At 41.6% G+C, this 13030-nt stretch overlaps 1 protein-coding gene across 1 annotated transcript in view; it reads right to left on the reverse strand.

The window, feature by feature from the left end:
- Nucleotides 1–1965: 1965 nt before the first annotated feature.
- Nucleotides 1966–13030, reverse strand: part of CHP1 (calcineurin like EF-hand protein 1) — a 35755-nt gene continuing 24690 nt past the window's right edge. The window contains exons 5-7 of the mRNA XM_086321849.1: nucleotides 9143–9204; nucleotides 4061–4183; nucleotides 1966–3916 (exon numbers count right to left, since the gene is read on the reverse strand). Coding sequence (XP_086177975.1) covers nucleotides 3863–3916; nucleotides 4061–4183; nucleotides 9143–9204 — 239 coding nt within the window. The 3' untranslated portion in view covers nucleotides 1966–3862. The remainder of the gene's footprint in view (nucleotides 3917–4060; nucleotides 4184–9142; nucleotides 9205–13030) is intronic.

Genomic DNA, 13030 nt, shown 5'->3' on the forward strand with positions numbered 1-13030 from the left:
GTCTATGGGGTTGCACAGAGTCGGACACGAAAGCGACTTAGCAGCAGCAGCAGCAGCAGCAGCAGCAGCAAGTGCCTGGAATGCCAAGATGAAACATTAGTAATTTAATGGCATTTAAACCCAAGAGTTACAGCTATGACTTCAAAGTCACCTTCGATGCTAATATGCCAAATAGTCTCTGGTTCCAATTCATTCTTCACAGTGTTGCCAGAGTCATCCTTCGAAAAGTGCCGCACTCCTTACTCAAAACCTTGGATGCTCTCAGCGTTATCCTAATTGCCAAAATCCAAGGACATTTTCCATTCTCCATCCTATTTGGTTTCTCATTGTGACACTTTAATCATTTAGTCTTGCCTAGAAACTGTTGAAGTAGGAAGTTTGAAGGTGGAGTTTTTGTTTTTAAGTATTTAAATTTTTTATTATGTATTGGAATATAGACTGTTGCAGTGTTGTGTTCCTTTCGGGTGAACATTGAAGGGACTCAGCCATACCTATACATGTATCCACTCTCCCCCAAACTCCCCTCCCATCCGGCTGCCACGGAACATTGAGCAGAGTTCCTTGTGCTAAAAAGTAAGTCCTTAGTGGTTATCCATCTGAAAAAAAAAAAAAAAGAATTGGACATGGAACAACAGACTGGTTCCAAATAGGCAAAGGAGAACGTCAAGGCTGTATATTGTTACCCTACTTATTTAACTTCTATGCAGAGTACATCATGAGAAACACTGGGCTGGAAGAAGCACAAGCTGGAATCAAGATTGCTGGGACAAATATCAATAACCTCAGATATGCAGATGACACCACCTTACGGCAGAAAGTGAAGAGGAACTAAAGAGCCTCTTGATGAAAGTGAAAGAGGAGAGTGAAAAAGTTGACTTAAAGCTCAACATTTAGAAAACTAAGATCATGACATCTGGTCCCATCACTTCATGGCAAATAGATGGGGAAACAGTGTAAACCGTGGCTGACTTTATTTTTCTGGGCTCCAAAAGCAATGCAGATGGTGATTGCAGCCATGAAATTAAAAGACGCTTACTCCTTGGAAGGAAAGTTATGACCAACCTAGACAGCATATTAAAAAGCAGAGACATTACTTTGCCAACAAAGGTCCATCTAGTCAAGGCTGTGGTTTTTCCAGTGGTCATGTATGGATGTGAGAGTTGGACTGTGAAGAAAGCTGAGTGCTGAAGAATTGATGCTTTTGAACTGTGGTGTTGGAGAAGACTCTTGAGAGTCCCTTGGACTGCAAGGATATTTAACCAGTCCATCCTAAAGGAGATCAGTCCTGGGTGTTCATTGGAAGGACTGATGTTGAAGCTGAAACTCCGGTACTTTGGCCACCTGATGCGAAGAAATGACTCATTGGAAAAGACTCTGATGCTGGGAGGGATTGGGGGCAGGAGGAGAAAAGCATGACAGAGGATGAGATGGTTGGATGGCATCACCGACTTGATGGACATGGGCTTGGGTGAACTCCGGGAGTTGGTGATGGACAGCGAGGCCTGGTGTGCTGCGGTTCATGGGGTCACAAAGAGTCGGACATGACTGAGCGACTGAACTGAACTGAATAGCTGGGCACACTATGTCACTGAGACTGTGGAAAAATTAATAACAAGCAATAGACAGATACCCCATTTTAGACCTCTTCTACATTTAAGAAGTCAGGGGTTCAAGAACAGAAATGGAATCCAACCTGGAGAGAGTGGGAAGTGGCCGAGGCTGTCAGTCATGCTCAGAGGCATTCAGTGCTGGCCACTAGACAAACACTTCTGCCTTGTATGTCCAGGCAGCAGCAGATATAAATCCTGACAGAATCTCATGTCATGCTCAGTTATGTTCAAATAAATGCATTTGATAGCACAGACATAAAGCCGAGTAAAGAAGACACAGGATTTCAAACCTGAAGACAGGGACTGAGTCATGAAAAATTCTTTTAAAACATGAGGCCAAAAATCAACCATGTTGTTTTGTTTTAACCACAAATATTTATTGATGGATTGAAGAATACAATTTTAATGGAACAATAAGGCACAACTGTGGATTAAAACAGTTTGCTACACAGCCAAAAGGAGGAAAAAGCCATCATCTTAGGAACTTTAAATATGCAGGTCAAGGAGCCTCTAAGTACCTCACTAATAGACCAGTGTTGGACAGTTCTTCCCTTTTATAAAATTCCTATATCACTTGATCACAAAGTCACACTGATACTTCTCTATGAAATCCTCTCTCATTTATACTTGAGTCATCCAGCCTGGCTACTCTTTCTTAAGCACTCTTCCCAAACCCTTTGCAGTTTTTTTTTTTAAAGCAATTCCCTTCCTAAAGTAGTGTGTATACATCTTGGATAGCCTTCCAAAGCAAGGAAAGAAGCAAGCAAGCAATGAGTCAGAATCAGCCAAGGACAGATATATGGATGAAGAGATGCATAAGGACAGATCTTAGGATGACCACAGCCTGCTTCAGTGACATCTATACTAAGCTTCCTTGGGGCAGAGGAGTTGCTCTGGTTCAAGCAAAGGCTTGTAATGCCACTTCAGGTTGTGTCACCAATCCCAGAGCTCTCATTCCTAAGGGATTTGCAGTAGTGTACAAGAGGAGCTAGGAAGTCAATGTAACCAGGCAGCTAATGATACGATACATTCAGTATTTTGGACCTGTATTAAGAGCTGACTATGGCGTCCAGCATTAACTTGTGCCAGGTGTAAAATTCAGAGAGAATTTTGTGCAAAACTTCAAGACACTGAGGACAATTTTTAAATCTTATGGACTGGGATAAGTTAGGCACTTATCTTTCTACTTAGAAATGTGAAGTGAAAAGTATTCCAGGGCACATCACACCAAGGCATAAACCATGCTGTAGAGGTGGGAATATTTTTAGGGTGCCCAGCCTCCTTGTTCAAAAAGCCATGAGAAAGACACCAAGCAAATGGTCAGAGCAGCCATTCTGGTGGTGACATTATCCTCAGACGAAGCAAGCTGCAGGCATGCGGCTAATTTCCAGAGAATCAACACTGTACTAACAAGAGCAGCCATGTAGGTATGTATGTTGAGAATCAGAGGCCAGAGGTAGAGTGACCTGGGCAAGCCACCTAGAAGACTTGGCTCTACACCTCTTATCTCTCTTGTCTTTCAAGAGCATCTCTAACCAACAGCCCTTTGGTGACAGAGCAGAGGGGACCAAGAGATGGTCAAGACATTTTCTGAGAGAAGTGTTGGTTATTGAAAAGCTCCTGGGGAGGCAACATCCCAGATACCCATTTAAGAGTAAAGGTACATTAAAAACTGCCAGACCACTGAACTATACTGCCAAGTCTGAAATATATTTAACAGGCCTAACTGGGGATGCCAGGTAGAACAGGGAGATTGGAAACTTAATAAAAACCAGGGATACTGAAAGACTAAGAGAGTGGTAGGTTGGGCAAGAGAAGTGGAAGCAAAGGACATATAAAAAAGGATGAAGGAGCATGCCAAAGCCAAGCTGGTGGGAAGGCAGCCTGGCTACGGTTCACATCCAGTCAAAGAGCTTTGCTGGCTGGTTCTTGGGTTGATTCCCTCTCACCTTCTCAGACTGGATGGACGTGTGGCATTCAGCAGTAGAACAAGGGAAGGTGACATTTAGAAATGGAGATATCCGGCTAACAACACTGAACAGAATTAGACTGGGTGTACCATTCTGTAATGCCCTATTTATACACCAAAGGCAGGTTTGCGTTGACGGAACATATTTGGGGTTGTCATGCAACAGCAGTAGTACTTTGGGAGAAGGGGAATGATGGGGTGGAGGTGGGGCTGGTGGATAGGAGGGCTTTCAAGTTCCAGTTCTTAAATACTAGAAAGCAAGGAATAGTTTGGTCTCAGTCCTTTAGTGAAGAAATCGGATGCTCATTTTCTGTTCTACGTCCACCTTCTCCAAAACCTGTTTAAAAAAAAAAAAAAAAACCAGCTACAGTTATGAAGGTTACAACAGGAGATGCTGTGTCAAGCTCCTCTCTAATGTTTTTCTCCCTCTCTCCTGCATAGTAGGATTTAAGCTCTTCAAGTGAAGAGGTAAGTGACTAACCTTAACAAATTCTGTGAAAGAGATGGCGCTGTCCCCATCCTGATCAGCCTCCTGGATGGTCCTGTCTGCAATGCTGCCCAGCTGCTCATCTGAGATATTCACTCCGACCATCATGCGTAGCACCTGCAGGACCAAGAACCAGGAATTACGAGAGACTTAGGGGTTGCGCAGACTCTCTTACTAAAATTTAAAAAATAAAAAGCCACCCCCACCCTCTCTTCCTTTGATGTCCTTCATGTATGGATGTGAGAGTTGGACTGTGAAGAAAGCTGAGCGCTGAAGAATTGATGCTTTTGAACTGTGGTGTTGGAGAAGACTCTTGAGAGTCCCTTGGACTGCAAGGAGATCCAGCCAGTCCATCCTAAAGAAGATCAGTCCTGGGTGTTCATTGGAAGGTCTGATGCTGAAGCTGAAACTCCAATACTTTGGCCACCTCATGCAAAGAGCTGACTCACTGGAAAAGACTCTAGTGCTGGGAGGGATTTGGGGTAGGAGGAGAAGGGGATGACAGAGGATGAGATGGCTGGATGGCATCACTGACTCGATGGACATGAGTTTGAGTGAACTCCGGGAGTTGGTGATGGACAGGGAGGCCTGGCGTGCTGCGATTCATGGGGTGCAGAGAGTCGGACACAACTGAGAGACTGAACTGAACTGAACTGAATTTAACAGCCAAAAAGCCTCAACACATATCTTCTCATCTAGGCCATTTTAGACAATAATATGAGCAGAACTCTTTGGCAAAGTTATTGAATAGGAAGGCAGACCTTCACTTCAGGGACAGTCCTTTGCATTTTGGTCTTCTCCATTCTTCCTGCCCGGGATGTAGACATGATGCCGAACAACAGTTTTCCTGGGACCATTAGGTGAAAGTCAAATGTACTGTGGATGCCAGAGTAAGAAGCAGCCTGGTTCCTGGACATCATTTAGGTATTGTATGAACCTGGACAATATATTCCCAGGCTCTCTTGTTGCATGAGGCAAACTAGTCACTTATAGGTTTAATTCAGTTTGGTAAGACTTTCTGGAATCTTACCAGAATACAGTTTGCTTTGGCAGTGCATTAGCTCAGCTATTCCTAAAGTATGGCAAGGAACATAAAGATCCTTGAAGGGTTAAATACTAAATCCCTTCTTTTAGAAAAATGACAAGCATAGTTAAAGGGCTGTGAGAACTGTGATAAAGAGAATTAAAAAACACTTTCACCAAATTTATTCCCAAATGTACCAAAAAAACCACCAGCTCCCCACTTATTCTGCTAACATTTTTAGGGTGTGAATATACATTGAAAATTGCTACCTTAAATGAAACAAACAACTCTTAATAACATGACTTTTAAAACAACAAGAAATGGGGGACAGGGTGCTTTTATGATGCCTTGCATTGCCCTAGTCCACCACCTCTGTCTTCAACAGGTAAGAGCTGAGCTTTCCCCTAGGACGGGACTCACGGGACTCCCTTTGCCCCATTCCTTTATACCCTTCCCCAATCTATTAAAATTGATTTTTAAAAGTATGTTATGGGATATTCTGGGAAAAAAAAAAAAAGAACTGAAATACTGATTTGTATCAATACACCCTGATCCCCAAATCAATTCTTGAAAATTGGAAGTTGTACATTTGGGGAGAAATATATACAAATTAAAGGATAAATAAAAAGAGGCAATGCTAGCAAAAACTTTAACTGGCCAAGCCATTTGTCATCTTCATTGTGATTGAGATTCCCAGGTGGCTCAATGGTAAACATGACACCTGCCAATGCAGGAGATATGGGTTCAATCCCTAGGTCAGGAAGATCCCCTGGAGCCAGTCCAGTATTTCTGCCTGAGAAATCCCAAGGACAGAGAAGCCTGGCAGGCTACAGTCCATGGGGTCATAAAGAGTCAGACAGGACTTAGCAACTAAGCATGCACGCAGTGACTGTGTGTGGCCGACTAGACAAATCCATCCTGAAACAGCAGTTTCTTCAGGTCCCAGTCCAATTATTCTGTGAAGTGTTTTATTTTTAGAATTATAGAACTGAACTGTGTGTGTGCTCTATGTGTACAGTGGGGTGGGTATAGGAGTGGGGGTGCAGTAAAAACCACTCACCCCGTCTGTCAGTGAGGACAGACAGGTCCAGAGGTGCCTGGACACGGGTCCCAGCAGCCAGTGGCCCAAGCTGTCTACCCAGCCTCCACACATGGCCAGTGCCCTTTCCACCTCTCTACAGTGTCACTTTCAGTTCCAGTCAGAAGTTTATTAGCAAATGGAGCTTTTATTATTACTGTTTTTCAAATGAGTGATGAGGTTTTCTGTATATATTTTTTATTAGTTTAAGAAAGCTCCCTTCTCTCTGTTTAAGACATAAAAAAATCATGAATTGGGATTGGGGGAAGGAGAGGAAAAAATTGGGAGGTTGGGATTGACATATACATGCTACTCTATATAAAATAGATAACAAATAAGAACCTACTGTATAGCTCAGGGAACCCTACTAAAATCTTTTCCCTATATGGGAAAAGAATCTAAAAAAGAGAGGACATACGCATATAACTGATTCACTTTGCTGTACAGCAGAAACTAACATCACATTGTAAATCAACTACACTCCAATAAAAATTTAAAAATTACAAAAAGTATGTAAAGTCAATATTCCTACCATAAAAAATCATGACTGGATGATGAATTTTATAAAAATTCTATGAAAAAGAACATTCGATTTTTCTTCTTTAATCTGTTAACATGGAGAAATATTACTGGTAGGTTTTCTACTTTTACACCAACTTCAAATTCCTGGTATAAAGCCACCTTGGCTACAATATAGTATTCCTTTTATATACTGCTGGATTTGATGTGTTAATATTTTGTTTTGGATTTATATATCCATGTGAGTAAAAGGGATTGCACTGTAATTTTCCTATTATAGTCTTTACAATATTTTCATGTCTAAATTATGCTACTCTCATAAAATGAGTATAGCAACTATCTTTATTGAAGTATAGCTGGTATGCAGTAAACTGTACACATTTAAAATGTACAACCTGATAAGTTCTGACATATGTACACATACTTGTGAAATCATCATCCCAATCAAGATAATAAACATATCCATCACCCTTAAAAGTCCAGTCAGAAAAAAAAAAAAAAGTCCAGTCAGAACTTTTTATAAAAATCAAACTAGGAAAATATGAACAGTCAGACTTTCCTTACGACAAACAACAAAAAAAATTTTTAATATCCACCGAGTAATTAAGAACTTCATATTATCAAATGTTTTAGAAATGGCAGAGTTTAGAAAAGTAAATTTTGTAAACTTTGGTAAAATGTTCAAATTCTCTTCTTGCTTGGATAACATTAGTCCTCTGACACCTCAATAATCCATAAGCACATTTGTTCCAAAGTCATTTCAGGCCTGAGGAACACTTTAGTCACTGACTGGCATTCTGGCCACATGATCTCCTCCTCATACCCTGCCGCAGCCTCTTTTATCTTAATAATAGGAAAAAAGAAAAAATCAACCTTCCATTCCAAAATAGATCTTTCTGGCAGCTAGATCTGGACCAGAGGATAAAAACTTGCAACTATAGAGTGATTGCCTCTATTTTTCTCTTCAGAACTCAGAAGCCCATACGTAGCAATTTTAAATAAAGTGAAATCTTCTTACAAAAAAAGACGTCCCCAATTCAAAACCAAAGGACACAATCATTGACCTGCAGACTGGTTTTTACTATGACACAGAAATGTATTAATAGGAATACCCTGGGTTGGTCCTTAATTTCAACTGAGAAGATTTCTCAAAGCAATGAGTTCAGACTCACTTCAAGGTGACTAGAAAGCACTTTACTTTTTAGTTTTATCTTGAAATAGAGAAATCTCCCCATGGAAATTCCTGAATGTGTTAGCCCCCTAGGATCCTAAAGATACGTAAGATTTTTTACAGTTTTTTCGTTTGATGTGGACCATTTATAAAATCTTAATTGAATTTATTACAATACAGCTTGTGTTTTATGTTTTGGTTTTTTGGCCACAAAGCATGTAGGATCTTAGCTCCCTGACCAGAGATCAAGCCAGCACCCCCTGCACTGGAAGGCGAAGTCCTAACCTCTGGACCTCCAGGGAAGTCCCATGATTCATAAATATTAAAAAAAGGAAAAAGTAGAATTTTCTCTCCTCCTAAACTTGTGTTTAGGAAACGGGGAGCAGGGACAGAGAAGGGCAACACTAACAGGATGAAACACCAGTCGTTGCCATTAGGACAGGGAATTGTCTATTGGGAGCAACAAAGAACAGTGAACCATGGCTCTGTGGACACTGTCCCGTGGACACTGTCCCAGCAGCAGTTCTTTGACTCTTATTTACATCAGGCCTAAGGACATACGAAAGAGCTCCATTTACCTAACTGTCATCAGAATTACCAGTAAGCTGATTTGACAATAACTGAACTATCTGATCTAAACCATCTCACGTATTTTAGTTCCAGCCTGAACTTAAAAGATATTTCAGTTCAGTCACTCAGTCGTGTCCGACTCTGCGACCCCATGAACCACAGCACACCAGGCTTCCCTGTCCATCACCAACTCCTGGAGTCCTCCCAAACCCATGTCCATCGAGCTGGTGATGCCATCCAATCATCTCATCCTCTGTTGTGCCCTTCTCCTCCCGCCCCCAATCATTCCCAGCATCAGGGTCTTTTCAAATCAGTCATCTCTTCACATCAGGTGGCCAAAGTACAGGAGTTTCAGCTTCAACATCAGTCCTTCCAATGAACACCCAGGACTGATCTCCTTTAGAATGGACTGGTTTGATCTCCTTGCAGTCCAAGGGACTCTCAAGAGTCTTCTCCAACACCACAGTTCAAAAGCATCAATTCTTTGGCGCTTAGCTTTTAAACAGTGGCAACATCTGTGAGAACTCAATGGAGGCATTTCAAGTTTCCCCAGGTCATCTGTTCTGCTTTATCCTATATATGCAGGACAGGATGCTGCATACAGCAGGTGTTAAATAAAGGCTTACTGAAGGAAAGAACAATTCCTGTCCACATCACTAAGTCAGCAGGGCCCAAACACAAGCTAGCTGTGTGCATTGGAATTGTCCCACAAACCTGTAACAGCTCATCACGGGAGATCTTGTCATCTTTATCCAAGTCATACAGTCGAAAAGCAACTGGTAGGAAAAAACAAGAATTTAGTGGAAATTCAATAATGTTTTGCAGAGAAGGCAATGGCAACCCACTCCAGTACTCTTGCCTGGAAAATCCCATGGATGGAGGAGCCTGGTAGGCTGCAGTCCATGGGGTCGCTAAGAGTCGGACACGACTGAGCGACTTCACTTTCACTCTTCACTTTCATGCATTGGAGAAGGAAATGGCAACCCACTCCAGTGTTCTTGCCTGGAGAATCCCAGGGACGGAGGAGCCTGGTGGGCTGCCGTCTATGGGGTTGCACAGAGTCGGACACGACTGAAGCAACTTAGCAGCAGCAATAATGTTTTGTCCCTTCTCAAGGAACCAAGTTTATAAAGGACACCAGGCAGAAAACTGACAATGAATTAATAGTTTTTCCAAGAGCAACTGCTCTTACTTGTAGAGATTTAAAGACACTGTAACTGATTTTTAGACACTTTAAGGAATTGGGATGCATCTCATAAATGATGGCATCTTAGCATGGATGAAACATAGCCTTTCATTGGACAGATAAAAAAACTTAATAAATCGAATGTCCTTTTTCTTAACTTAGAATGTTAACCCTGCCCCCCCCCCCCCCCCACACACACATAAAACCCAAATCCCATCAGAGATTCTGTCAGTTAGGCCGTCTCTACACAAGCCCATCAAGTCTTCTGTGCACCACCATCAGGGAGAGTCAACAGAGGAGCCGTACAGGCACCAAACAGCAGACTACAGGACATATTACTGTGGGAAAATGACCATTTCGGCAAACTCGTGTAAAATTTCAAATAACTGTCAACTACAAATTGGCACTTGCCATCTACCTCTACAAGATTAAATCATGTGCTTCTGCAGCTGCTGATTTTCAACACCCTGTGAAAGTTCAGGGTGGAGAGCAGAAATGAGGTACTCTGTGCTCTGGGAAAAACTGGCAGGACAGGTCTTCAGATAGTCATATATTTTCAGGAGCCGATTTTATGAGACCAATTCTTGCATCTTCTCATATCTAGAGAAGCACTGAAATCCTTCATGGTGATGTCTGCTCCTCATGATGAGCATTAACCTTCACAAGACTAGCAGAAACTTTCTGCAAAATATATGTGCCTGACTGCAAGTACTGCCCCTTCACCCAAATCACATATATACTGGTTTTCCCCGCTGCCTCTCTGGAGCAGTTTCTCAGAGCTATCTGAAATGCTGTGTCCCAGGCTACAGTCTTCATTTTGCCTCAAATAAGACTTGACATAATCCTCTTCCACTTGGGAGTCCTGAAGGTAAAGAACTTGTCTCCAACAGAAAGACCAAGCATTTGGTGGTGTCCTGGCCTCTTCATGGTTCTTTCTCTTTAACATAATAGATAGATCTTTTAGAAACTAGGGTATTTGAGAGAGAGAATTCAGAACAGCAGAAATCACTCAGACAGTGTCATGTTCCTAAAGGGCTACCAAGTGAATAGTGTGGTAACACTGGATGCTTTTGTAGGCACTGTGAGACATCACACTGAGGACATGACTACCATACAACAGCTGAATGTTGTACTTCTGAGGCTTTCAATCACTTCAAGTATGCTGCTAAGATTTTTGGTTTTCAGTACTGAAAACCAAAAGGTACTGAAGTTACTGAAAATACTAAAAGGCCCATATCCATTGCTTTATAGTTATCAGGATACACAGATTTAGATCTGGTCCTTGGAATTCACAATCCAGTAGAGAACAACACACACTATGCACTTTAATACATTCTAAATGCTATCATACATACGAAATACCAGGGAACACAGCACACTGCAGATGTGTCTTTCTGGTTCAAGTAACATTTGAACAAGGTATTGAAAGATAAACAGAAATCTGATAAAGGATGGATTCTAGGAAGAGCTAACACTGAGAGCAAAGGCATGAAAACACGGATGAATATCTACAAGTTTAAACATCACCCCGTGCCTCCACCAAAAGGAAAAAAAAAGAGGGAGGAGGGTGGTGAGTCCACTAAAAGTCCAAGTAAAAATTTTAGAAAAATCCAATTTACTTTTTGTAAGGTACATATTACAATTCTCAAAGGGGGAGTAAACAAGAGAGACTTTCCCTGATGTTTGTCAGTTTTCTTTGATTTGGTTAGTTGAGTGACTATGTTTACCAAATTTGAGATTTATATGATTAGGAAGTTTCTGACTCCCAGGGAAGGGACAGGATCATAAGCGTTCCACAATGAATGGGTGTTTAATACAGTATTACCAACTTTAAAAAGAACAAATGTAACGTACACGCATAAGTGTATCACTTTGCCATACACCTGAAACTAACACTACATTGTAAATCAACTATAGTTCAATATGGAATACAAATTTAAACACATGCACACACCCTCTCTTCTGCATATGCTGTTATCATTCTAAAATACCATAAAATGTGTTATTTACTAAGGAATGTTCAGGGTGATTTAGGGATAGAAATCTGCTTGCTATATAACCCATAAATACGCTTCTGAATTTCTTAATTGGGTACTGGAATAAACACATTTCTTTCTGACCAAGTATTTAGAGAAACATGAAAAGCTAATTTTTGAAACCTAGTTGCCATGGACTGAATGTTTCAAATTCTTGTGTTGGAACCATTAACCCCAAGGTGATGTTATTAGAATGTAGAACCTTTGGGAAGTAATTAGGGTTAGACTGGCTCATGAAGGGGGGGGCCCTCATGATGAGATTAATGCCCTTATAAAAATAGGAGACAGGAGATCTCTTTATCCCTCTCTCTTTCTGTCTCCACCTCCCTCCCCATGGGAGAAGACAGCAAGAAGACTGTGAACCAGAAGAGGGGCCCTCACCAAGAACCCGACCGTGTTGGCAACCTAATCTGAGTCCAGTCTACAGAACTGGGACAACTGTCTGCTTAGGTCACCTAGTCTATGGTATTCTGTTAAAGCAGCTTGAACAGACTAGACAGCAGCAGAGGGGTAACTAGAGAATCATGTGATACAATCTTCTAGAAAAAACTGCAGTTAACAGTAATTTATTAACTGATTTGTATTCCCGTCAATCAGCTCTGGTCCTGAACCAGTAGAACCAGCATTTTCCCTGAGATAACTAACGGTCAAATGCCAAATGACTGAGCCATTTTGTTAGCTTCTCTCTTTCCTCTCTTCCTGTCCCTTTCCCCCATTTTTGGTCTGTGACTTGGGATTCTCCTGTCTCCAGAAGTGTAGTTTCTCACCTCTAGCCTCAGGGCTTTACATGCCATCTAATGCTGATGGCTCCCGAATGGGCATCTCCAGCTTGGATCCCTCCTCTGAGCTCCGGATGTTGACATCAGAGCAATACAGCACAGTGGTTAAGACTCTGGCTCTGCTGAGTCAGAGTCAGACTGTATCCATCATTTGCTGATGTATCCATTCATTTGCTGACGGACACCTGGATTGTTCTGACCTTTTAGCCATTGTGAATAATGCTGCTCAGTTTCTTTTTGGCTACTCTCCCAAACTCCACTTCACCAATACTCTTCATCATCCAAATAAAATGTCTTCATGCAGACTCATTTCCCGCATTACTCATTATGTGTTATAAAAAACAAATTACTTCAGAGGACAAATAGAATACCAAAATGGAAGCTTATCAACCCCTCCCTTGCTTACCATGCTCTGGAGCATTCTAAGATGGGTTGTACCTTCCATGTAAGACATTATAACCTCACTGACCTGAAGAGAATAATAAGGAACCATTCCTGGAGACAGACAGAATAGCAGTACTATGTGTGCGTGGGCCTGTGCCTACATAGGTACAGCTCAGCCTTGTTAATTGTCCTTGACATTCTTTCACTGTGGCATGAA

Source organism: Bos grunniens, chromosome 10, assembly GCF_055505025.1.
Source record: "Bos grunniens cultivar Pamir isolate PY7600 chromosome 10, Bosgru_T2T1.0, whole genome shotgun sequence".
NCBI classification, from domain to species: domain Eukaryota; kingdom Metazoa; phylum Chordata; class Mammalia; order Artiodactyla; family Bovidae; genus Bos; species Bos grunniens.